Source organism: Meles meles, chromosome 17 (assembly GCF_922984935.1).
Source record: "Meles meles chromosome 17, mMelMel3.1 paternal haplotype, whole genome shotgun sequence".
NCBI lineage: Eukaryota > Metazoa > Chordata > Mammalia > Carnivora > Mustelidae > Meles > Meles meles.
Window position 1 is genome coordinate 49988973 of NC_060082.1, and position 26040 is coordinate 50015012.

General features: G+C 42.8%; 1 protein-coding gene and 1 pseudogene across 2 annotated transcripts in view; both read left to right on the plus strand.

Annotated features, from left to right (window-relative positions):
* NMNAT2 (nicotinamide nucleotide adenylyltransferase 2) overlaps positions 1–26040 on the plus strand; it is a 196022-nt gene that overhangs the window by 26074 nt on the left and 143908 nt on the right. Inside the window, exon 3 of one of the 2 annotated variants that reach the window (XM_045982765.1) lies at positions 19468–19613. In XM_045982765.1, the coding sequence (XP_045838721.1) occupies positions 19529–19613 (85 nt within the window). In that variant the 5' untranslated portion in view covers positions 19468–19528. Of the gene's footprint in view, positions 1–19411; positions 19614–26040 lie in introns of those variants that run through there. The other variant, XM_045982764.1, reaches the window with a different exon arrangement.
* On the plus strand, positions 6386–8405 carry LOC123927852 (annotated as a pseudogene).

The following is a 26040-nucleotide window of genomic DNA, read 5'->3' on the forward strand; positions in this document are numbered from 1 at the left end:
AAGAGAGGTGGGAATGACTGCCTGAAAAAAGGAAGAGAATTGGCAACCAACAGTGTCTACCACACCCATAAAAGAAAAGGCTCTTTTTTAGTTTCTGTTTCAAAGGCAAGGTCCAAATCTAGTAAGTAAAAAGCATCTCAAGCACCCTTCTCTTTGACTGGAATTTTTCTTGAATCACTTTATAATCTTTATACTATCACATTCATTCAGACTAAGTAGAAAGAAGATAAGTCTTAGTTAGTTTGAGATAAAAATAGTTCTAGAATAATTTTAGTAACTTGAATGTCTATCACTTTAAACCGCATCTTCTCAGGAGAAATCAGTCTAGCTGGCCAAGGTCAAGAATGAATCATTTAGACAAGTTTAAGGAATGAACATACTTTGTATACAATGGATCTACCAAGCTTCTTAAACATTTCTTTCTGCAACCTTCTTTAGCGTGTGTATTTTTTGTGTATACAAGATGGAGGAGTGGTCGATCAAGGGAGCAACTAAAGGAAACCTAGGCAAATTAACACAATATTGGCTTCTCAATTTAATTTCTTAAATTATGAGGAACCTTGGTATTTAGGGAAATCCTATTTGCGACTCTAGAACAAGAAATCCATCAATAGTCAAATAACTACTGCCTAATTACCTCTTTACATGTAAACATGGATTTATACATATTAAGCTTTAAGTTCTATTATTTTCTTTTTTTTAGTGTTTTTTTTTAATTTCTTTATTTTCAGCGTAACAGTGTTCATTGTTTTTGCACCACACCCCATGCTCCATGCAATACGTGCCCTCCCCATGTAAGTTCTATTATTTTCAATAGTATTCACATCTCTTATAACAAAAGTTTCTATGGAAACTCTTGTTTTTAATGCTCCCCAAGCAAGACACTTCCCTCTCCCCATACACACACCTCAAACAAATATACCAACCCCCACCTTAAACTTAGAAATATTCCATCTTAAGAAAGAAAGAAAGAAAAGAAAATGTCCTATCTTGTCCAAACTTGCTTACTTTTTCCTTAGAGGCGCTTTTAGGAAAAGGTGTGAGCAACCTTCATTCTTCCCCCTCTGAATTCTGTTCCCAAGATTGAGAAATTAAAGCTGATTTAGGTCATTCTCTTGTGAAAAGTGCTTTCTTTTCTTTCAGTGTCCTGGGTTTGCTGAAGAGCACAATGGTAAGAGAACGGAGAACAACGTGTCACAGCCTCAAAGGCAGTTTCTTACTCATTGGGTTGTGAAACTGCCTCCTTTCAATAGCATACATCATTTTAATCCACATTATGGCTCCTGCATTTTTCCAGAGAGGCTGAGAAAGTGAAAGAACCATCATTTCTAATTATACAAAGTTTGATTACTTCAGAGAACCCTCTTGGTGCCATTTAGTTGAGGAGAAGAACCCTTTACTATTCACAAGTAACAGTTCCTCTGCTGTGATGAATTTGCTCAAATCATCTTGGAGACCACCTCAACGCATGGATAGCCTTGAGTCACGGGTCTACAGGAAGATTTTAAAGCATTTTTTACCAAAATCGGCCCATGCTTTCCTTCTGTCAGGAAGTCTTCCTTAAAAGAGATGTCCCCTGAGATTAAGAGATCCTCGAACTAGGAGAGCATTCAAAGACCAGGTGAGCCAGAAAACTTTGAAAGTCTCACAACTGAAGGCGAAAGGAGGCCTCAGCAGAGGGGGGCTGGTGTGGGAGGAAGCAGAGCAAAGTGCTGGTGATCGTCGGCAGTGCGTACTGTCTTACCGACCCCATGATCACTGCAATTCCAGCTCCGGGGACTCTGGCTGGCAGTTGCTTCAGGATAGGTTGGTGTGCTCAACCTTGAGCTGGAAATGTCACTGGGCTTACCAAGTGGGCTGGCATAGCCTTCTGTCTTTTTCTAGTCCTAGATATCAGGTTTGAGAGCCAAAAGACCCTTCCCTACTTCACTGTCCTGTGGTTGATCAAGAAAGGTGTGCACCCCCACCCACAGTCTCCCTTCAAAAAGGCAGCTTGAAGCCTTGAAATGGGAGTGGACCCTGGACTCGGACAGCACTGGTTCAACTTCTGGCCCTGCCATAATCATGAAAGAATGATCTAGGGCAAATCATTTTTTTTTTAATAAAACTGCTTAATAAATTTATTGCCATTTGGACTATTTGCTTGCATTAACACTGCATGGCTTTTTTTTTTTTTCTTTTCATTATAACTGTATTCATTGCTTATGCACCACACCCGGTGCTCCATGCAATACATGCCCTCCTTAATACCCACCACCTGGCTCCCCCGACCTCCCACCCCCTGCCCCTTCAAAACCCTCAGGTTGTTTTTCAGAGTCCATAGTCTCTCATGGTTCATCTCCCCTTCCAATTTCCCTCAACTCCCTTCTCCTCTCCATCTCCCCATGTCCTCCATGTTATTTGTTATGCTCCACAAATAAGTGAAACCATATGATAATTGACTCTCTCTGCTTGACTTATTTCACTCAGCATAATCTCTTCCAGTCCCATCCATGTTGATACAAAAGTTGGGTATTCATCTTTCTGATGGAGGCATAATACTCCAGAGTATATATGGACCACATCTTCCTTATCCATTCGTCCATTAAGGGCATCTTGGTTCTTTCCACAGTTTGGCGACTGTGGCCATTGCTGCTATAAACATTGGGGGTACAGATGGCCCTTCTTTTCACTCCATCTGTATCTTTTTTTTTTTTTTTTTTTTTTTTTTTATATTTTTTTTTTTTAAAGATTTTTTATTTACTTATTTGACAGAGAGAGATCACAAGTAGGCAGAGAGGCAGGCAGAGAGAGAGGGAAGCAGGCTTGCTGCTGAGCAGAGAGCCCGATGCGGGACTCGATCCCAGGACCCTGAGATCATGACCTGAGCCGAAGGCAGCGGCTTTAACCACTGAGCCACCCAGGCGCCCCTCCATCTGTATCTTTGGGGTAAATACCCAGTAGTGCAATTGCAGGGTCATAGGGAAGCTCTATTTTTAATCTCTTAAGGAGTCTCCACACTGTTTTCCAAAGTGGCTGCACCAACTTGCATTCCCACCAACAGTATAAGAGGGTTCCCCTTTCTCCACATCCTCTCCAACACTTGTCGTTTACCGTCTTCTTAATTTTGGCCATTCTAACTGGTGTGAGGTGGTATCTCAATGTGGTTTTAATTTGAGTTTCCCTGATGGCAAATCATTTGATTCCCATGACCCTTTTCTCATTGAAAATTGTGATCACAGTCTCTGCCAACTTCTAACCCCCTCCACACACCCAGGTTTAGAGTAAAAAGTCAGAAAACATGACTTTTAAACTCACCTCAAAATTTCCTTTCTTTCCTTCACTTAAAAATAAAAGGTGTGGAGAGTGAGAAGAGCTCCCATCCAGAGGGATGGCAGGAGAAAAATTTGTAGCCTGAGTAGGCTGATGGACATGTGCACAAGGGCAGTTCAAGAGAACATTAATCACAAGCAGCCACAAAGGTGAGTCATAGAATTCACCCTCCCCACCTTTACCAAGTGAAATCGCAGACCTTCCAGAGCTTGGGACCTCTAAATACATCTTTCCACCTTTGGTTCAAATAGCTACATGGCCATCTGTCAGCACTGAAACTGAGGGAGAACTGGATGTCTTCATAAACTTGGTTGTGGTAATCATTTTACACTGTGTACATATATCAAAGCATGTTGCTAACCTAGAACATACCAATTTTATTTGTTAATTCTATTTCAATAAAGCTTGGTGGGGGAAGGCTGAGAGTGTATTTTTATGGACTCCTAATGATCTATAATGTCCTTGCACTTGGCTTTCTAGAGTGCATCTACCTGTAATTTTAAAAAATGTCTACCTACTCGTATCCACATACAGTAACTCTCAGTCCCAGACTCTCCTCTCCTGCTTTGAGTCCCCTTTAGATCCTCCTTCCTGACAGACAGTTACAGACAAGGTGAGTTCCCCCCTTCCTGCTTTCATTTTCTCTTCTACCCAAGGCAGCTAGAAGCCCAGCTAACCCTAGAGTGACTCTTGCCTCTATTTGCTGAGACAGGGGCTAGTCTAGGGCAAATGCCGTCAGACATGGCAAAAGTGGGGGAAGCTCTATAGTCTTCCTAAGACAGTGTTTCCTTTTCCCACAAATTCCAAGGTCAGGATCAGAGGCATCTGTGTTTTATAGTGGTGCCAGTCAACTCTGGGATGGAGAGCTATCTTCCTCTCAGCAGATACTAAAGCATCCTCCAGATAGAAGAAGTAAATCATGGCGCCAACTCCTTTTGGTTCCCCTGGATGACTGTTTATTCATCCTTCCCTCTCCCAGGCCACTTCTGAGCAACTCTGTGTGTATCCTACTGCCCTCGTGGAAATAGCTCTATCTCCTAGCAGGACCCCTTGCTTATCTGCATCTTAAGGTAGGCTTGACCCATGTGATAGGAAGTGTGAGAGCTTAGGGGGAAATGAGTGGGAGGTGTATACAAACACCAGGGGCCCTCTGTGTTCCCTTTACCATAAGCCCTGATAGGGGCAACCAAAGGGTGTTCTGTCTTTTTTAAAAAAATAATTTTATTTATTTATTTATTTAACAAAATGGTGGTTTATTAAAGCACAAGGACAGGACCTGTGTGCAGATAGAGCTGCTGCCCAATTTTATTTATTTGTTAAGTAGACTCCATGCCCAGTGTGGGGCTTGAACTCATGACCCTGAGATAAAGAGTCACATGTTCTACCGACTAAGCCAGCCAAGTGCTCCAACAGTGTTCTGTCTTACATATTACCTTGCAGCCAAAACTAAGTCTCTAACTTCACCCTACTGCCTTTTTCCATGATGAGTAATCAGAATTCAGTCAGACTTTCAAGTGCAAGAATGACTTTACTGCAATATGGGAGCATCAAGCCAAGACTACCTACGGAATACTGAATATGGAATACCTACGCAGTAGAGAGACTGAACCCACTTTGCTCCTTGGTCCTATTGCCAGGCTGTTCAGGTTCCATCTCCCAGGAACTAGTGGCCAAGAAAAAAGAAAGTGGCCCCTTCTAGTCTTGAGAAAGGCAAGGATATTCACAAGTAGCCTCTGCAGCCTTTGTGTTCAGATTTAAAATAGCATGTCTGTCCTCCTTGATGGTGTGAAATCTTCAATTCTCCCTCATTCTCAAGCCAAACTAATTTCTGTACCCGGCACCCTCGAGGTTCTGATCTGGATACAACCTTGAGGAAGTCACTTCCACTAGCTACAGCCTTGAGGAAGTCACTTAAACTTCCTGAAACGCGCTTTCTTTCCACAGATGAAAAATCCAGAACAGGGCCTGTAAACACTTTAGCTCACAGAATCATTCATTGTAAGGATCCGACAGAATAACACATGTGAGAGCACTGTGTGTACTAGATGGCCCTACACATGTAAGCAATTATTGGATCGAATTCTTCATCATAATAATAACATAGTAATTACGATTGTGCTCTGTTAGCCCCTTGTAGAGCCCTGGGGTCCTCTGCTCATCTTTCTGTTTCCCCAGTTATTATCTGTCATTCTGCTTGATTCATCCCTCCCACGTTCTCCCTTCCCCTACTCATGAAATACACATGCACAAAACCTATAATTCTTTCACCCATTATTCTAACTCCTGTCAATCAGTTTCTTTTTCATCGCATATTTACATTTCCAAAATAACTGCATTTACATATAATTTTCTTTTGCCCGCACAGAAAAGTGGGTACAGCTAGATACGGCATTTAAGGGGGTGTGTCAGATTTCGATTCAGGAAACAGAAACAACTGTAGGTATTTTAAGCAGAAAGGGATTAAAAACAGGGAATTCGGTGCTTATGAAATTCGCAGGAAGAGCTAAACAAGGGGAAGTTAGGGGCCACCACTGGGGTCTAGATTTTTAAGGGCACACCACAGTAGCTGTAGTCCAGAGGTCAGCTGCCAAAACGCCTCTCAATGCCCAGGACTTCTGTGACTAAAATCTGGGGACTACTGGTATGTGGGTTCTGGCTTCAAACTCACATTGAGTGTTACTTGGCCACAAGAGAAATAGCTAGGTGGCCTTCACCTCACTGCATCCCTCCAAATCTCAGGCAAGGGTGTTACCCCAGCAGAATTTAATTAGTGTCCAGAAATACAGTTGCAAAGGAGTCTGAGAAGTGTCATTTCTGACTTCTAAGGGCCAAAAGTTCAGGAACGTGCATACAGGGCTTTGGGAATGAATGTCTACTTTCATCTGACAATAACCTGCTCAAGACAGTGACTTTAAACTCCTTACAGAGTAAACAACACCATGATGGCCTAAAAGAGAGTTTGAGGGGAGGAGGGAAGAAAAGGGGCACAGATCTTGTAGTTGCAGCCTTTACAAATACTGGTGGGGATTTATTTGGGGCAGGCAGGCCTCTTGGTTTTTAAGTCACATAACTCAGATTAAGAATAAAAAATTATGGGCTCCCTCTCCCAACATGGCGGCCTTGGCAAAAAAGAAGAATAAGAAGGGGAAAACTATCTCCCTAACAGACTTTCTGGCTGAGGATGGAGGGACTGGGGGAGGAAGCACCTATGTCCCCAAACCAGTCAGCTGGGCTGATGAAACAGATGACCTGGAAGGAGATGTCTCAACCACTTGGCACAGTAATGATGACGACGTGTATAGGGCACCTCCAATTGACCATTCTATCCTGCCCACTGCTCCACGGGCTTCTCCGGGAACCCAGTATCGACCGGAGCCGTCTTCCGAAATTGCCACCCTATGCTGCTTTTCTAGGGAACCTGCCCTATGATGTGACAGGAGAATCCATTAAGGAATTCTTTAGAGGACTAAATATCAGTGCGGTGCATTTACCTCGTGAACCCAGCAATCCAGAGAGGTTGAAAGGTTTTGGTTATGCTGAGTTTGAGGACCTGGATTCTTTGCTCAGTGCCCTGAGCCTCAACGAAGAGTCTCTAGGTAACAGGAGAATTCGAGTGGACATTGCTGATCAAGCGCAGGATAAAGACAGGGATGATCGTTCTTTTGGCTGAGATAGAAATCGGGATTTTGACAAAAGAGATACAGACTGGAGGGCGCGTCCTGCCACAGACAGCTTCGATGACTACCCGCCAAGGAGAGGTGATGATAGCTTTGGAGACAAGTATCGAGATCGTTATGATTCAGACCAATACCGCGATGGGTATCGGGACGGGTATCGTGATGGCCCACGCCGAGATACGGATCGATACGGGGGCCGGATCGCTATGATGACCGAGGCAGCAGAGACTACGACAGAGGCTACGATTCCAGGATAGGCAGTGGCAGAAGAGCATTTGGTAGTGGGTACCGTAGGGATGACGGCTACAGAGGAGGCGGGGACCGCTATGAAGACAGATATGACAGACGAGACGATCGGTCATGGAGCTCCAGAGATGATTACTCTCGGGATGACTATAGGCGTGATGCTAGAGGTCCCCCCCAAAGACCCAAACGGAATCTAAAGCCTCGGAGTACTCCTAAGGAAGATGATTCCTCTGCTAGCACCTCCCAGTCCAGTCGAGCGGCCTCTATCTTTGGAGGGGCAAAGCCTGTTGACACAGCTGCTAGAGAGCGAGAAGTAGAAGAGCGGCTGCCGAAGGAGCAGGAGAAGCTGCAGCGCCAGCCAGATGAGCCAAAACTTGACCGACGGCCCCGGGAGAGACACCCAAGCTGGCGAAGCGAAGAGACTCAGGAACGAGAACGGTCCAGGACAGGAAGTGAGTCATCACAGACTGGGACCTCAACCACATCTGGCAGAAATGCAGGGAGGAGAGAGAGTGAAAAGTCTCTAGAAAATGAAGTACCCAGTAAGGAGGAAGACCGTCACTCTCCAACTTCTAAGCCTCCCAAATCTGAACAGCCTCTGAAGGTAATGCCAGCCCCTCCACCAAAGGAGAATGCTTGGGTGAAGCGAAGTTCCAACCCTCCTGCTCGATCACAGAGCTCAGACACAGAGCAGCCATCCCCTACCAGTGGTGGGGGGAAAGTAGTTCCAACTCAATCACCCGAGGAAGGACCAGCAAGGAGGGCAGATGAAAACAAAGTAGATGGGGTGAGTGTCCCAAAAGGCCAAAGTGGGAACTCCAGCCGTGGCCCAGGAGACGGAGGGAACAAGGACCACTGGAAGGAGTCAGATAGGAAAGATGGCAAAAAGGATCAAGACTCCCGATCTGCACCTGAGCCAAAGAAACCTGAAGAAAATCCAGCTTCCAAGTTCAGTTCTGCAAGCAAGTATGCTGCTCTCTCTGTTGATGGCGAAGATGAGAACGAGGGAGACCATTACACCAAATAGACCTCTGCATCCTGTGCTTTCTCTTAGTCTCTCCACCCTGGAACATTAGAGAGCAAATCAAACCTCTATCCAGACAAGACAATAAAACTCACCATCTCCTGGAGACCTTTCTTAACTTTTTTTTAAAAAAAACAAAAAACAAAAACCAAAAAACCAAAATGAAATGAAATTCTTTTGCATGCTGCTGCAGCCTTTAAAGTATTGAACTAACTGGAGAATCGCCAATGTAGCCAGAGAGAAAGAGACGTACAGCTTTTCATGGAAAGGTTGTGCGTTTTTGCGACACATGCAGTTGCCTGTGTGACTAGTGCCTGGGGGCCTCCATTTAGCAAAACGGCAGTGACAGCGATGCAGTGTCTGGAACCTGGTTGAGCAGTAGGGCAGGCTTCAGGAAGAGTGTGAGATTTCTACCTTTTAATTTTTATGATCCTATTGTGGCAAAAATGAATTCTCAAACATTATCTGAATAAATTTTCCATCCTTGGAAAGGTAGGTTTAGTCTCTGAAGTTCTAGTTTCTAGGAGGCTTCCTGCCCCTCCTCTTACTTAATTTGGAGTTCCTGAGGCCACCTGGGGGGATTCCTTCATTTTTACCCCCCAGGGGGGTAGTTGGGAGTGAGTCTCTGGACCACTAAAGAACAGGACTGCTTGGTGACCAAAATAAGCGGGGAAATCGTAGTTTGAAAAGAGGCTACGGGGAAGGGACTAATTATGTTGCACCGATGATTGGGGGAAATGGCATGATCTCCAGTGAACACTGGAGCAGGAAGCACTTCGGGATCGTGGGAATTCCCAAGTCTTTACTGTGTCCTGGTTTTGCCGTTTCTTAAACACTATCCTTTCTGAAAGTTCACATATATCCACAGTCTGTCGAAATCTTGAAGCTTTGAAAAAGTAGGCTCTCATCCTGGTCTCCTTTCCTCGTGCTACTCTTCACCGTTACCTCCCCCAAAGCAGCTTCTGCTTAAACCACACACCTGACCTGGGCTTTCTCTGTCCGCCCGAGGGAGCGGAAGCAAATAAGGAATCACAGGCTCTTCTCCAGCAAATCTTGGCTCTTTCGTGTCTTTGGACTCTCACTCCTTTCCTCCATTCCTGCTTCTATTTCTTTGACCCCTTTTACACCTCAGAAAACTGGAATTAATAATGGTCTTGGGTGGTGAGTGAGGGTGGAAAATAGGGACATTGTGAGCTGTTCTTACAACCTTGATGGGGGCTTTCTGGTTTTGTTCTTAAGTTTTCCTTCTCTCCGCTGAAATCCCATACCAGTGTTTAGATTTATAATGTGGCCTCGACCAATGTGTGCTTTTTTGTTGGTCTTGAGGGGGTTTTTTGTTTTTGTTTTTCTTAACCTTCCCTTGAGAGAACAAATAATAATGGAGAGGACTGTTTAACAAGGTCCTGATTTCTGTTGCACCACAATAAGCTTAACTTGTCTCCTTTTATGTGCACCTTTGTACTGTCAGCCCAGGGGACAGTGTCCTTATGGGTAATACTGGGACGGGCAGAGAAATGACACCTTGGTCTCTTGTGCGCGAGCCCTTCTCCCATCAGTCCGAGGTTAGACCCTGCCCTGCCAGCAGACGTGTTGGTGGAGCGCTGCAGCAGTGAGCTAATGAGTCCTTTACCCCGTGGACAGAAAAGACTTACCAAGTGAAGTAACTTTAAATAATTGGCTTGGATTGGCCAGTAGCCAGGAAGTGGCTTTTAGAGATACCCAAGGCTGAAAGGGGTTGGTGTTTTTTTGTTGTTGGGTTTTTTATTTCAATACCATTGAAAAGGTAGGTTTTGCCCTCTTCAGGTCTACGCCTTCCAAATGGTTGTATCCAAAAAAGCTGTTTTTTCCCCACTCCCCTCCTGCCCCCGTTTCCACAGAAACGGGTTCTGTCCCGCTCCTTAACACATGTAAAATTTGTACAAAATATCTTCTATGAAAATGATTTGTAATCTGTAGACTTAATACCTGGGAGATCTCTTGAGATGTAAAATCCCATCCTTTGGGTTGTGGGCTTTTGTTTTGTTTTGTTTTCTCCAAATAAAGCTGATCTTTAAAGTTCAAAAAAAAAAAATTATGGGATGCCTAGGTGGCTCAGTCATTAAGCGTCTGCCTTCGGCTCAGGTCATGATCCCAGGGTCCTGGGATTGAGCCCCACATCGGGCTCCCTGCTCAGCGGGAAGCCTGCTTCTCCCTCTCCCACTCCCCTTGCTTGTGTTCCCTCTCTCACTGTGTCTCTCTCTCAAATAAATAAAATCTTTAAAAAAAATTAAAAATTATGCATAAAGAGTGGAGTCAGCCATAAGCAAAAAGGATTCCACATTTGCTATGTGCCACGCTGTGGTAGATAAGTGGGGACAAAGCGGTGAGCAAGACAGAAGCTGTTCCTGTTGAGAGCTGCGATATTAGAAGTGTCTGGTTGACTGCCCAGGTTCAAAGCCTACCTCCACCACTACTAGCTGTCTGGCTTGAACAACTTCTCCAAGTCCCAGTTTACTCATGTGTAAGCCAGATATAATCAAAGAACCTGCTTAATTGAGATATAGTAAAAATAAAATGAGATAACGCATGTAGAGTGCTAAGCATACTGCCTGGTACGTCATTGTAGAGTCTGAGTAAATGTGGGTGAAGGCTATAAGCAAATCAAAAGGCAGTTATAGTACAGGACACTGTAATAATGCAAAGATACAAGAAAAAGAACACATATGAGGAGAGGCATTAACTCAGGCCTAGGGGGCTCACCAAAGCCTCAGGAAATAAATCTGGGGTTGGCACTTGCTGGCTAGGAGAGACCATTCTACATTTGATGACTAAAGGAAGTTCATTGTGGCTGGAGCAGAGGGAATGGAGTGAGGTTGGAAAACAATTAACCAGATCGTGAGAGGACTTGTAAGATTTTGAAGAGTTTGAATTTTGGGCTCAGTCAGTTAAGCAGCTGCCTTCACCTCAGGTCATGATCTCAGGGTCCTGGGATTGAACCTGGGTGTGGGGCTCCCTGCTCAGCAGGGCATCTGCTTCTCCCTCTCCCTCTGTTCCTGCCCCCTCCCCCCATCTCATGCTCTCTCTCAGTCTTCCAAATAAATAAATAAAATCTTTAAAAAAAAGAAGTTTGAATTTCATCTGAGGGTACTAGGAAATTGTTTGAAGGATGCAAAGCAGAGTGATACAACCTGATTTATATTTTAGAAAAAAAATCCTTTTGGATGGAATATAGAAAATGGTTTAGAGGAGGGAAAGATTACTGGCAGGAAGTCCAGCCAGAATTTTTTGGATTAATTAAATACAGAGGAAAAGGTGGTCTGAACTGGGGAAGTAGCAGAAAGATAAAGAAAAATGGAACAGTTCTGAAGATACTTAAGAAGCAATTGGCTAGAAAGTAAGGTACGCATTTTCCCCCCACCATTCTCCTCCTTCCTTGGATTTCTTTATAAATTTCAATTAGGAAAAAAAATCCTTTAGCCAATGTATCTTCTTAAGTAACATATCAATGCTGTCATAGTGGCCCTTAGTTAACACAGTAGAGATGTTCATATTGTAAATTTCAGGTCATGTGGAAAAAAAGATGTAACAGGGACCATATTTGCATCTGATTTTTGCTTTGGTGTGTTTGGGGTAGTAGAAGCAGGCCAGTGCCTCCTTACAACTCCAACGGAATAAATGGGCAAATGCAAACCTATTTTTTGGCCCTTGATGAGCGGACTAAGATAGTTACATGACTCAAGCTGAGCTAATAGAATTCTATCTCTACAGTTTGTACCAAGACACAGAAACTGAGGTAGTGGATATTGGGAATTGGAAGTCAGGTATAGTCTGCCATAGTTTGGCCCATGAAAATTCAGATCATTCTTACAGAGCAGCAGTAACCAAGAAGCTTTCAGAGAACCTGGTGTACAGAGAAAAGGATGATGCTGATGCATGGCACAGACAATGGTGGGGGGCCGTGGAGCGGGGAGGTGGGGGAGAAGAGGTGGAGAGAGAGAGAAAGACTGAAGGAATTTAGAGCTTCTAGTTGCCAGGCAAGAACATCTTAGAGAGTATTTAGTTCTCATCCTCAAAAGTATTTCCAACACTCTCTTCAATCCTTGAAACTCCAGCACAAACATCCTGGATTCATCTAGGATTATGTGTACCTTGGCATGCTCTGCTCCTTTCCCACCAGCTTCTACCTTCCCACCAATCAGTAAGTCTCAGCTTACTCCTTACCAGAAATTGGAGTTCTGAATATTAACAAGACATGTTCCTGGGTTCAGTTAGATTATTGACTTTGAGATCTACGCTATGTGTTTTCTTCTTATAGCAACATTGAAGACGTAATTTTGCCAAGTGTCTTTACTGTTCTCTCTAACAGTCCTGCCCAGCCAAGCAGTTTGAATGGAGTTGGCCTCCTTCCTCTCTCCCTTCCCCTTTGAACCCAGCATGGGCAAATGACCCAGGTTTGGCCAATTAGAATACTTCTCTTTCAGTGCCAGACAATCAGAGTCTTCCTTAGGACTTCACTGACTTTACTGGCATTGCTGGGAAGGATGTGCCCTCTTTCAGTGGGATTATGATTTGTAAGGACAATGTCATTTGAGGCTGCCAGCAGTCACCTAGCTTTGATGTAAAGAGCCCCCTTCTGAAATAAAGCAGTCACAAAGGAAAGTAAACAGAGATGATAAGAGAAAAAAATGGAGTCTTGATATTATTCGAACACTTGGATACAGCTTTCCCCAAAGCTAGGTCTCTACTCTTTAGGTTTCTATTATGTGAATGATATATTCTGATGTTTTGGTATCTTAAAAAAACTTCTCTTCCTAGGGAGAGACTATTCTTCCCTGAGCTAGCCAATTCTTAGAGATAGCAAATGGCCCAACAAAGAGCCTGACTTTGATAGGAAAACTAATCCAGACACATTTGGTTCATGGTACTGAAATTCTAGGTCGATCTGACTGAACCAAACTGTGATATATTGACATATGGGAAAAAATATTTTGTATTTTAAGTTGCCTATCCTTTATTTAACATTCCCTTGAGCCAAATGTGTTTTCCATTTGAGTGATGTAAAGGAGAGAAGTAGAGATATTCTCAGATGTCATTTCAGGGAATATTTATCCCTTATTTCTTTATTTATTTATAGAGAGAAAGCATGAATAGGGGGAGGGTCAGAGGGACAGGGAAAGAGAGAATCTCACACAGACTCTAAGCTCAGCACAGAGCCTGAGGCAGGGCTCGATCTCAGAACTTTGAGATCATGACCTGAGCCAAAACCAAGAGTCAGATGCTCAACCGAATGAGCCACCCAAGTGCCCCAATACTTATCCTTCTTAATGATACTTCTTTATAAGTCTGCTAGAACTGATTTTTCTTCTCCTATTGCTGCTCTGGGGAAAGATTTATGATAAGTTGTGAGATCTTGAGTCTCAAGATGAAAATAATGATTTATATGCGTCTCCTCCCCCCCTCCCATCTAAAAGAAACCATGATGAGGGGCGCCTGGGTGGCTCAGTGGATTAAGCCACTGCCTTCGGCTCAGGTCATGATCTCAGGGTTCTGGGATCGAGTCCCGCATCGGGCTCTCTGCTCTACAGGGAGCCTGCTTCCTCCTCTCTCTCTGCCTGCCTCTCTGCCTACTTGTGATCTCTCTGTCTGTCAAATAAATAAATAAAATCTTAAAAAAAAAATAAAAAAAATAAAAGAAACCATGATGAATACATCAGCAAACATCTGAGCTGGCTGAAGAAATTTATTGTTAAATGTATCCAATGCTTATTGATGATAAAGACCTGGGGTGCCAGCAGTATTCCTATGTTTGTAATTGATAACCAGGCTTTATATTTTAGAAACACTTTTCACTTGTGAAATATGATTTGAATGATTAGAGAAATTATAAGTCAGAGTGAGGTTTGGGGGATTTAGAGCTAGAGGAAGGGGAATCTTGATCTAGGGACATTTTTACTTCACAGATGTAAAATACTTGCTGGTGGAGAAGATGGGGAGAGCAATGCCAGTCATTTCAGCTGTACCCCTGAAGATGTTTATCTTGAAGAAAAGTAGAAAAAAGCAAAGGAAAGAGAATTGTACAAATGTTGAGGCCTACAGAGAATCCCAAAGAGTCATGGTTTACTCAGAATAATATTTTTACAATGCAAACATAAAATAAATATTCACTCTTTGACTTTATGGCAAGAACTAAAGGAGGAGCCACACCTATGTGTATACATTTTTACTCTTCCTATAAAGGATGGACCCTAATACTTTGGAACCAGCTTTATAAACATGGAATGGTTTCTCCCTGACCTGTGATATAAATGAGTGATTAAATTGGACTAGGTGACTAGGAAGAGAAGGGAACATGTATACCTACTATGCTAGACTTTTCATGTGCACATTTCAAATCAGACCCAATAGACACTAATGCCTACCCATCAGAACAGATATTTACAGCAGGGAAAGTTCTGGGTTGGACTGTCTGTCTTGAGCCATTTGGAAACTGAACTGGCTAGAGCAGATTGCAGGATGTAGGCCGTGGGAGAATGACTCTGGTTCCTTTTCAGCCTAAAGCAATTACCCAGCTGTTGGAAAGTTGAAATATTGGACCAAATTTTATTACCTAAGTTAAAATAAGCACTCCTGAGAATAGATCGCTACATATATTAAGGTACATGTCTTACATAAGAGTTGAATTCCTATTTCTATATCTCATGAACCAGCCTTGGAATCTTCCCTGAAAATAAATTCGATGTTAGTATCTTTTTGACTATCTGTTTTTGTTAGTTAATATATACACTACTAGCACATTCCCCAAGTTAGTACCCTTTACGATCAGCACTTCCAAAAATCTTCCTGACAAAGCCGTCAATAGAAACAACTAAACACTTAAAAAAAAATAGGTGTCTTGTAGGTAACAACTATGGGGTTTGACCAAAAGCTGACACTATGCATTTTAAAAAGTACACTATGCATTTTAAAAAGTCAGTGACTCACACGTGGTGTTATTTGATCCATATTGCGGCCTTCAAAGTAAGTAGGACACATTGACAATGGAATCAGCAATAAATGACTTTCCCGAAGCCAAATAATTAGCAGGTGACAGAACAAGGACTTGCACTCCATGTTTTGTTTTTTACTTCTTATTTATTTATTTTTGTTTGTTTTATCTCTGCCCAACTTGGGGCATGAACTCATGACCACTCATGTCAAGGGTCACATGCTCTACTGACTGAGCCATCCAGGCACCCCTCTCCATGTTTTTGATCCCAATTCCAGAGCCCTCTTTGGGGATGCAGAAATTAGATATAAACATAAGGAAATTACAAGAGACAATTAGAATCACAATCAATCAATAGAATTTAAACTATCACTTAAGACATAACCTATAAGACTGAAAATATTTATTGCATTGTATTACACATTCATGTTTCATTGTTACCCTCTGGGCACTGGACTGGTAAAAAGATTTTTCATCTTTCATATTCACTGACCACTATTGTGCATGGGAACCCTGAGTTGGCTCTTTTTCTTTTTTAGTAAAATTAACTTGTAGAATTGAATGAGTGTCCTTTCATTCCAGCAAGTTAACGTTGAATTTTGCTCTCTACCTTCCCATTTCTCCCAGATAAGGAAGGGAAAACCTGAAGATGTGGTAAGGCAATTCTTAGTCTGTTCTTCATGTCTCTGCTAAGAAGTTCCATTCTCCTGGGGTACCTGGGGGTCTCAGTTGGTTAAGTGACTGCCTTCAGCTCGGGTCATGATCCTGGAGTCCCTGGATTGAGTCCCACGTCTGGGCTCCCTGCTTGGCAGGGAGTCTGCTTCTCCTGCTGACATCTCTCTCTCTCTGTCTCTGTCTCTCTCTGTCTGTCTCAAATAAATGAATAAAATCTTTAAAAAAAATTTCCATTCTCTCATTTATAAAATGGGTATCACTTAATGACTATCTACTATATTCTACATCCATTATCAGTAATCTCCACATCTCTGTAGCTTAGAGGGTATAGTCACCTTTATTTTTACGGATGTAGTTAGTATAGCATAGCAGTGAAACACTGAGATAGTAGCCTTGGATCAACAGCAGGTCCTTCAATCAAAAACTACCAGAGTTTGAATCTGGCTCCATACAAACTAGTTTTCTGAACTTGGATCACTTATGATATTTCTCTGTTCTCCTTTAAGCCCATCTCTAAAATGGGATAAATTACATGAACTTATTAGAGTTATATGAACTCACAATTAGAGTTACTGTGAGTGTTAAATGAATTAACATCTGTAAACAGCTTATAGTACTAGGGCTTCTAGTGGTACTCAATGAACCTTAGCTACCATTTTTAATTTGGTGTACCCCAGGACTAAATTTTAGGGACTCTTTTCTTCTTTATATATCTGTTACTCCCTAGATGACCTCATTTAATCCTATGGTTTTAAATATAAAACTATACTGATGACTCCAGAATTCATACCTCCTGCCAAACTGATACTTTTGAAGTGTAAGTCAGCTCATGTCCCTTCTCCACTCTGAACCCTCCAGCAATTTCCTATCTCTCTCTGGAAAGTCAAAGCCCTAGCCATGGCCTACGAGGTCCTATGTCTCTGTCCTACTTTTCTAATCTGTCTCCTACCACTTTTCACTGTCTTTCTTTTCTCCAGCAAGAACGTGACGTGTGCTTCTTGAACATTCCCTGACCCTCTTGCTCCTCTGCGTGTATATTCTTCCCCAGTCAAGCACTATATGCCTTCACTTGCTCCAGGCCCCTGCTCAAATACCATCTTAGCAGAGATGCCATCCCTAACCACCTTACAGAAAGGAGGATTTCCCTTTCCTTTTCTTCTTACCCTGCTTCATTTTTCACTAGGTATCTATTGCCATTATGCTTATTCATTTTTCTATGGTCTGTTTTCCCCTCTAGTGTGTGAACTCCATTAAAGTAGGGACTTTGTTTTATTCACAATCCCTAAAGCAAGTGCCTGGCACATGGCAGACACCCCATAAATATTTATCGCTTAAGTATAATTATGCTAATTGCCCAGCTAGTGTCAAGAGTTTCATACCCAAGTCAGTTTCCCTTCACTATCTCTTGCTCTTTCTACCCCACTAACCTGCATCCCATGCCAGGGAAGACATAAACCCCATTGTAAGTGTACATCAATTCATAAGACTTTTGTAGCTGAACTGGAGATCTTATGCACATTAGGGTTTATTTGCTATTCAGCATAATTTAGCAAATATTTACTGCACAAATATTTATGTGATCTTGGATAAGAAACACCAACCAACCCACTAATATAGGGTAGCGATTTATTCAAGAATCTCAAAGCCCGGGAAAGGTAAATATTTGTATTTGTGGATCTCTAAGTTCAGAATTATTATGTACACCTAAAATTAATATATTATATGTCAATTATACCTCAACTTTTTAAAGGCCATTAAAAAATAAGAATTAATAAATAGGTATCACAATAGAACACCTGGTTATCTCTCAAACTAACTTTCCCCATTTTCTCAATCTTTGACTCTCAATCAAGTCCACTCCTTTGCCTAAGCCAAATTCCTAGACATTTTCTTAGATTTCTCTTTACCTCACCCTACACATCCAATCCTTGTGCAAAGACCATAAATTCTATCTACCAAATTTGCCCTGAGACCATCTGCTTCTCATCAACTTTACCTTTGTAAATCCTAGTCCAAGGACAATTCCGCTTAGCCTAGGCTACCAGCAAAATTTCCTAAGTGCTAGGGGAGCCTAGCTCGGTCAGTTAAGTGTCTGCCTTTAGGTCAGATCGTGGTCCTGGATCCCTGGATCCCTGGGATCAAGCCCTGCATCTGGCTCAGTGTGTGGGCCCTACTTCTGCCTCTCCCTCTCCCCTCCGCTTCTTCACTCTCTCAAATAAATAAATAAAATAATTCCCTAAATGCTCCCCTTGCCCTTCCACTTTTTGCCTACCAACAGAGTGATCTTATAAAAATGTAAATTACTCATTCCCCTGCTTAAAGCTTCAGTGGTTTCCTTTTATTATTCCTCTCTAAGTTATTCCACTTAGAAAAACATCCCAATCCTTTCCTAGCCTCCAAGCCCTGCTCCATTCTGACCTGGAGGACAGTCCAATCTTGGCTCCTAGCGTTTCCCCCTTATTCATGCACTCTCCGTCACGCTGGCTTCTTTCACGTCTATGAGCACAACACGCCCTTCCCTTTCCCAAAATATGTGTACTAGCAGTTACTAGTCATTTTATTGCAGCTTGAATTTCACCTCCCCGAGAGGCCTTCCCTGACTCCTGGATTTAAAGTGCCCCCCGCCCCGCCCCTGTTCACCTTTTGCTCTGCCAGAGAATGAACGGCATCCACTGATTGTGCACTGCACAGTTGCCTTCTGGTATTTTCCTCCTCCGCTTATCACACCCATCTCCCTCCCATAGAATGTAAGCTCCATGAAGACGAGGACTTTGCTTTACCAGCAGGGTTTATAACAGGGCCTCACACATAGTGAGCACTCAAGAAACACTTGTTGAGTGGGTAAACCTTTGTCTCAACTTTGACAGCTTATTTGACAGGATCACATAGTTTCCTAATACAGCTTTAGTAACTCCGCCCCATACATGTTCTCGGCATTGCCTCACCCTACAAAAAGGTCCATGATTCCAGAGGAGGGATTCGGATTCCCCCTATCTCTTGGCAACCACTAGTTGAAGATCTAGACTCAGTTCAGCAGTTCACCATCATCAGATTAGGGGGAAAAGAAAGACAGAAATTAGTATTCCTGACATGAACCATCGTCATTTCTTACTCAAAATTTTGAGGAAGAAAAAAACCCCCCACAATTCTTAAGATCAAACACTTTCGGAGTTGAAAATGTTAGAGAAAGTAGATGTGGACAGAAAAATGTTAGCGTGTGGGAGGGAAAGTCAGAAGGAGGTAAGAGAAAGAGCTCACACCATGCTGTTGAGTATCATGGTTCTGGGTTTGGGTACCCTGTCTTGCCTTGTACGTAAACACTAAGGAAGGGCGTGATGGAGTGAGGTGGGTGGGGGCGAAAAAAGGGAGGAGTGGGAGACCTGGACGAGAGACGCGAAAAAAGCTAAAAAGAGAAGGACCGAGCGGAGCCACACAAAAGCAGCCTCGGATCTTGCCGGAGCTGCAAGTGTTAAGGGGAGGCGGGGAGTGACGCGGTTTGCGTCTGGAGCGGCTCCTTGGAGTCCACAGCATCCACCGCCGGAGCCTCGCCTTCCTTTCTCCCTCTGCAGACCTATCGAGGCACAAAAAAAGAGGCGACCCCCGGACCAACGCGAGGGACCCACCCGCACGATGACTGAGACCACCAAGACCCACGTAATCTTGCTTGCCTGCGGCAGCTTCAATCCCATCACCAAAGGGCACATTCAGATGTTCGGTGAGTCCTCCCGCCCACCCCCGGAGGCTGCTTCCGCCTCATTCCTTCCCCGGCACCTGTATTTTCCAGGGCGACAGAACGGTAAGGCGTGTGCCCCTCTGGAGGGATGCGCCGGCTCATCCCACTGGTGGGAGGTCAGCCCCTCTATTCCCGGCTCCTGGGAAGGGACGTTGACTGCGCTTCCCAGGCGTCACTTGCTCCGGCCAGACCCGGCTCACTGGGGGCCAAGGGGTGGGGGAGGGGAGGGGCCCGAGGTGACTGTGGGTTTGGACCGGGTGGGAGGTCGAGATTCCAGAACTGGGGTGCGGTGGTGTGGTAGTTTAGCCACTTGGCTGTTGTGGATCGGGGTGGGGTTAGAGGTTGGGCGGTGGAGAAGGCAAGAGGGGGTTGGAGATAACGTGCTGTTTGTTTAGGATGGGTGGGAAGCTCGAAGGAGTTAAACGATGTATATGCCTTGGAGGCACAAACACACTCACACACTAACAGGGCTGGGGCTTCGAAGAGATTAATTTAGGGTTTGACTAATGGTTCAGGGCGGCCGAGGGGCGAACGTTTGAGGGTTGTGAGCCGTGTATTGCCCGCGCGAGGTGGATGGCTGAGTGAAGGGGCTGGGGGACTGGGCCAGCCTGGGCTTGGCTGCCGCCCGGACCCGCTGCCGGGGAAGGGGAGGGGGCGGGGCGGCCGCTGCGGGCAGCCCTTTTCAAGCGGGTGTTGATGGATCCGGGCCCAAGTTGGATGAGGCTCTGCCCAGGGCGGCGATGGCACCCGGAAGGCTTGCGGCGTGCGAGAGTGTGTATGAGTGTGAATGTGTGAGTGTGTGTTTGTGTGTGTGTGTGCGCGCGCGCGAGTTGGGGCGAGGGGAGCGCGCATCACTGAGCGTTTCTTTCTTGGAGGCTTTGGGGCGTGGAGAGAAAGGGAGCGAGCGGTGGCTCCCGGCTGCTGGTTTGGGATTCAGCAGGGGCAACGGAAATGTGATCGGTGCCTGTTGGAGATGTCGGGCCACCGGTGAACGCGGCTTCTCTGCTGCTCCGGTAGGACCCAACGGCCCGGCGGCGTGCGCGTTTAGACACCGAGGGAGGGACGCGGAGGTCACTTTGGAAACAGGCATAGAGTAGAGGTTGGAAGTTGGGGGTGCTTTTTGTCTGTCGCTGAAGGAAAGGAGAAGAGGAGAGAGAGTGGGCTGGAGATGGATGAGAGACCGGGGGGAGGCCCTGCGCCAGCCTGCCAGCACGGCGCTATCCAGAGGCGGCGGTGCTGAAGCGCAGGGCGCGCCGGAGCTGGCTTTGGACACACGTGTTTACCCTGAGCCGGAGGATTGCGTGAGCCCTCCTAGGGCTGTTTAATGAAAGTCACATCATATCGGTAAAGACCGGGCGAGGTGGCTTTAACTAAAAATACTCTTCTTTTAAACCTAAAAGGTGCGTTGAACTGGGCCCGCTTATTAAAAACCTCATGAAAAGAATATAGAACTACTTTGAGCTGAGGGCAATTCAAGTAGTACTTTTATAGGAGCCAAGGAGGGAGACTGAGAGGTAGCCATCCCTTCCTCACCATCCCTGTAGCTTTTAAAAGTGTCTTATTAGGAGCTAATGCTAGCCTACCTACTAAATAAAGATTTTTGTTTAAGCATCAGAATAGACCAGAGCATCTCATCATTCATCTAAGGGAATATCAGTGCCCTAGGAACACTCTACTTTCACTGAGGTCTTTGCCAGAGTCCTGCTTTTCTTCTCTGTCCATATTTCCCTCTACCCATTTTATGTCGCTCTACTTTATTCCTCTCTGTTGACAAGGCAGGATTGGGCTTTCCTCTGGAACTCCTCGGCACAAGAAATCTTTAGTGAGCAGAGAGCTACTCCTTTTTTCCTGGGGCTAAATTAGTTAATTCCACTTATTTTGGATTGCAAAGAGGGGTGGGTTTAAATCAAGAACTGGGGATTCTGTCTTGCAGCTGAAAAGAGTTTGCTAACAGTATAAAGGCTTTTGTTAAGTCGGTGTTGACCCACCAATTCCCCAGGAGTTTAGAGGGTAGAATATGTGGAAATAGTCATGGATTACAGCAAGCAGGTTTAGACATAGAACAGGTCAAAGAAGACTTTCTGACAGTTGTGACTATTTGCTTGGTATTGAAACTGAGGAATAAGAGAAACTATCTGTCCACAAAGCTTTATGATCTTTCATTACTTATGTGTAATCCAAAGAGCAACATGGAAAGAGGATATGGGATGTTCAGGGTAGCTTTAAGGAGCTTATAACCTAATGAAGGATTTAGCACATATACATATGAAAAGGAAACAAGAACAAGAACACAAAATACATATTAAAACTATTCTTTTTAGAATCTCTTATGAGAATCTTTGAGCTCATGATAAATTTTGTGATTTACTTCTGTAGTTTCTGGTTTGCAAAGTCTTTTCATCTCCCTTACTCCTAATAAACAAGCTTACCAGAAAGCATCTTATCTCCATTTTACAAGTAAGAAGCTGATGTTCAGAGGTGACTTTCTTAAGAGGCTTAGGTGAAGTGAAGAGTGGGTGGCGGAGTGGAGACTTAAAGCCCACATTCTTGATTCCTCTCGCAGAGGCCTTTGCCCTGGACCAAATGCAGGAACAAGTGCTCACTGATCTGGCTGCATAATTCCATGAACTCCATTTCCTTCAAACATAAACTAACAAAGATTAGAATTAAATTGGTCATCAACTAAATGAGATTCCTAAATATGCATTTTAAGAGCTTTTTTCCATCTCTAACAAAATTAGTTATCCATGAACTATTTTCTCCTTTTAAATGGCTTTTAAAATCTCCTCCACAACAGTACAGAAATAATTAATTCGATAAAGTTATCAAGCTTTCTTTAAGGTGCCTGATATTTGTAACTGAATTTTTTAAAAGACCAGAACAGGACTTTGAAATTAGACATCTTTAACAAAGTTCCTGTATTTTGAAATCCAATTGCTTACCAAAGAAAAAAGAGAAAGACTATAAACAAAAAGAAATGTGTTGTTCAAAACTAATAATTCATTCTTCATCTCTGAAAAGTAATACTTATACAGTTCTTAATATTTGTAAAATATTTTTGAATGAGCTTTTCCTTTTACTTTGAGGAAAGGGAAGTTGATATTCCTAATTGTGGCTAGAGAAACACATAGAAAATTTTAATGTTTGTGATGGAGGTATTTGACACTTATATACTTAACTATAGCTAAAATGTTTTCAGGGATGAGTGAATATTTGGCAAAATTCATAAACTAGCAGTGTTTTATTTTGTGAGTCTGCCTTATTACATAAGAAACTAACATGACTCTAGAAGTCTTTTTTTTTCTAACACACAAGATCTTATTGAGTATGTAGAGATTATATTTCAGTATAACCTTCTTTGCATTTATATTGCTGTGTTTGTCAATAAATTCACCCCTGGGAAATAAGATAATAAGTTCAAATAGAAAAGTAAAAAAGGACTGATCAGATAAGTTTTGCCATAAAGGAATTGAAGGACTTGATCACAGCAGAAATGTATTCTGTGATTGCAAAATAACAGGATTTTCAGTTTTTCTACTTCAAAATATTTTTACTTTGAACACATGGGTCTTTTGAAAAGAGATATGATCCAATTCTGTCCCTCTTCAAGGGTAATGAAGAGGGCTTTTAATTTATTGTGGAATTAGAAACGCAGCCCCTATTGCTACAACTAGAAATCATAAGAAAAATGAATTTGAGTTGCTACTGATATAGAGAACTGTCAGTAATCAAGAAACTGTTTAATATGCTTGAAATGCCTGTAGAAAAAGAACATTAAGCACAAAGTGGTACTTTATACTTTTGGCGCCATTATTCTATTTGATCCTACCCTGCAAGTTTTTTTTTTTTAATTTTTTTTTTAAAGATTTTATTTATTTATTTGACAGAGAGAGAGATCACAAGTAGACAGAGAGGCAGGCAGAGAGAGAGGAGGAAGCAGGCTCCCTGCGGAGCAGAGAGCCCGATGCGGGGCTCCATCCCAGGACCCTGAGATCATGACCTGAGCCGAAGGCAGCGGCTTAATCCACTGAGCCACCCAGGTGCCCCCCTACCCTGCAAGTTAAACTGGATAATATCGTCTCCCTTTTACAAATGACAAAGGAGAGGTACAGATGTAAGTCATTTGGTCAAGGTCATATGCAAAAGTCAAGATAAAACTAGTTTTCTGATATCTAGACTCTCTCTCATCCAGAATTCCTCTTTATTCCTTTAATTGCTACAACATTTATGAAAGGAGGAATCACCTGAACTTAGTTATTAACGAAGGGTAATGAGAACTTTGTGAAATTTTGTCCTTGGTAACACGGGCAACCAACAAAAATATTCAACAAAGGTATCTGTTCCCAACATCTTATACCTAACAAGGAAAAGCTATTTCTTAGTACTTAAATATTTCTCATATAATTGTGTTGCTGGAACATTTTTTTCCACCACTCCCCTAATTCCTCCTTCCTCTCCACTCTTCTGTTATCCCAACTAACACCTACTAATCCTTCAGATTTTAACTTCAATGGTACTTCCTCAGGGAACCTCCACTGACTTATAAATTAAGTGTGGTTTCCCTGACATTTGATCCCATATCACCGTGTACTTTCCATGCCATAACTCTCATCTCATTATGTGCTTAATGACTGTTTTCCATGCTAGACCTTAAGCTCCGTTAGAACAGAAACCATGCCTGGTTTCATTATTGATTTATTTCCTAGTACCTAGCATGGAATAGGTTTTCTGTAGTAGTATAATATAAATAACTATTGCAAGTAGCAAGTCTTTGCTCCCTCACAGTTGTTGAGTAAATAAAAAATAAATGAGTCTACAAAATCTTGTTCCAGGTAGTGGAATCAACCGTGCACAAGAGCTAGGGTAGTGAGACAGAAAACCATGACATATTAGAACAAAAGATTACTCCCCTTCAAGGAGAAGGGGAGTAAGAGATAATACTAGGAAGGTAGATGGAAGTCTAATTGATTATGAAGGCTTGTAAGTTATCTTAAGGAATTTAAATTTTATCCCAATGGCAATGACAAAACATTGCATGGCTTTTAAAGTAAAGGAATGTCATAATCATATCTCCAAAGTTATGAATTAATCAAATTTTGAATATAGATTGGTGAAGGGCAAAAATTAAAATGTAGTGACCAGCTAAGCACCCATTTCAGCAATACAGAGCTCACGTAAGAGAAGATGGTCACCTCACCCAGATCGGTGGTATTTGGGGTGGAGAGTGAGCGCATTTGTCACTCAAATGTAAAAGGGATGATTATTTGGAGACTTGATGGGTGGTTGGTAGCAAAACAGACCAGGGTAACTCTCAGGTTTCTGTCCAAGGTAGACGAATAAAGAACACCAGAAGAGAAGTAGATTTAGGGTTGGTGGGGAAAGTGAAGATTCATACTTACTCTAAAATTTTGGAAATATGTGTTCTAACCAAGCACTGATGCAAAAAAAAAAAAAAAAAAAAAAAAAGGAAATACTTAAATTCAAAGTATCTTTGTCTCTAGGACATCTGAATCTTCTAATAAAAGCTCCCAGTAGGTTCTAGTTGGATTATTCAAAGTTCTTCTTATGAGAACGATACTGAAATTCATTAACATTATGGAAGTAAAAAGATAAGAAAGGGTATACTTCCTTTTTTAAAAGTATGGACTTGGATGGAGAAAATCAAGGTCCTAAAATTGACTCTTTCTTAATAGTAAGGTTGTGAAATTGGGAATAGTTAATACAGTCCAAAGACCATTCTAGAACTTGCCCACCACTGTGATGATAGCTGTAATATATTTTTCAGGTGGATTTGGGCATTCTAACTCATTGATAAGTTAAAAGTCCATTAATGGAAACTCATGGATCAATCATGGTAGTTTCACTGGCAGGAGCTGTGTCTGCTCATAACATGAGAATAATGCCTGAAAAAGAAAACTTGGACATTTTTGCTCACATGAATAGGTGTTTGATTTACTTTCTCCTGCTGAATTGGTTAACTGAGCCTCATGTGGAACAAGCTAGCTATGAGAGGCAAATATCCCATCTATAATTCATCCCAAACCAAGGAATAAGATAAAACCAAGAGTGTTGATATTCTAACAGTTTTGAAATGAAGAAATATTCATTTTCAGTTTCTCTCCTCTTTTTGTTTTACTTGATTTTATTCTACTTGTCTAAGTCTTTTATTAGAAGAGATGCTTAGAACTACCAGAAATAGAGGGTTCGTTCATATGCCTTTTAGGAAAAAGCTTGAATTATTACTTAGTAGGAACATCCTTTAAAATATTACAAATCTCGGGTTCCTGGGTGGCTCAGTCCGTTAAGCGTCTGCCTTTAGCTCAGGTCATGATCCCGTAGTCCCTGGATTAAGTCCTGCTTCGGGCTCCCTGCTTCATGGGGAGTCTGCTTCTCCCTCTGACCCTCCTTT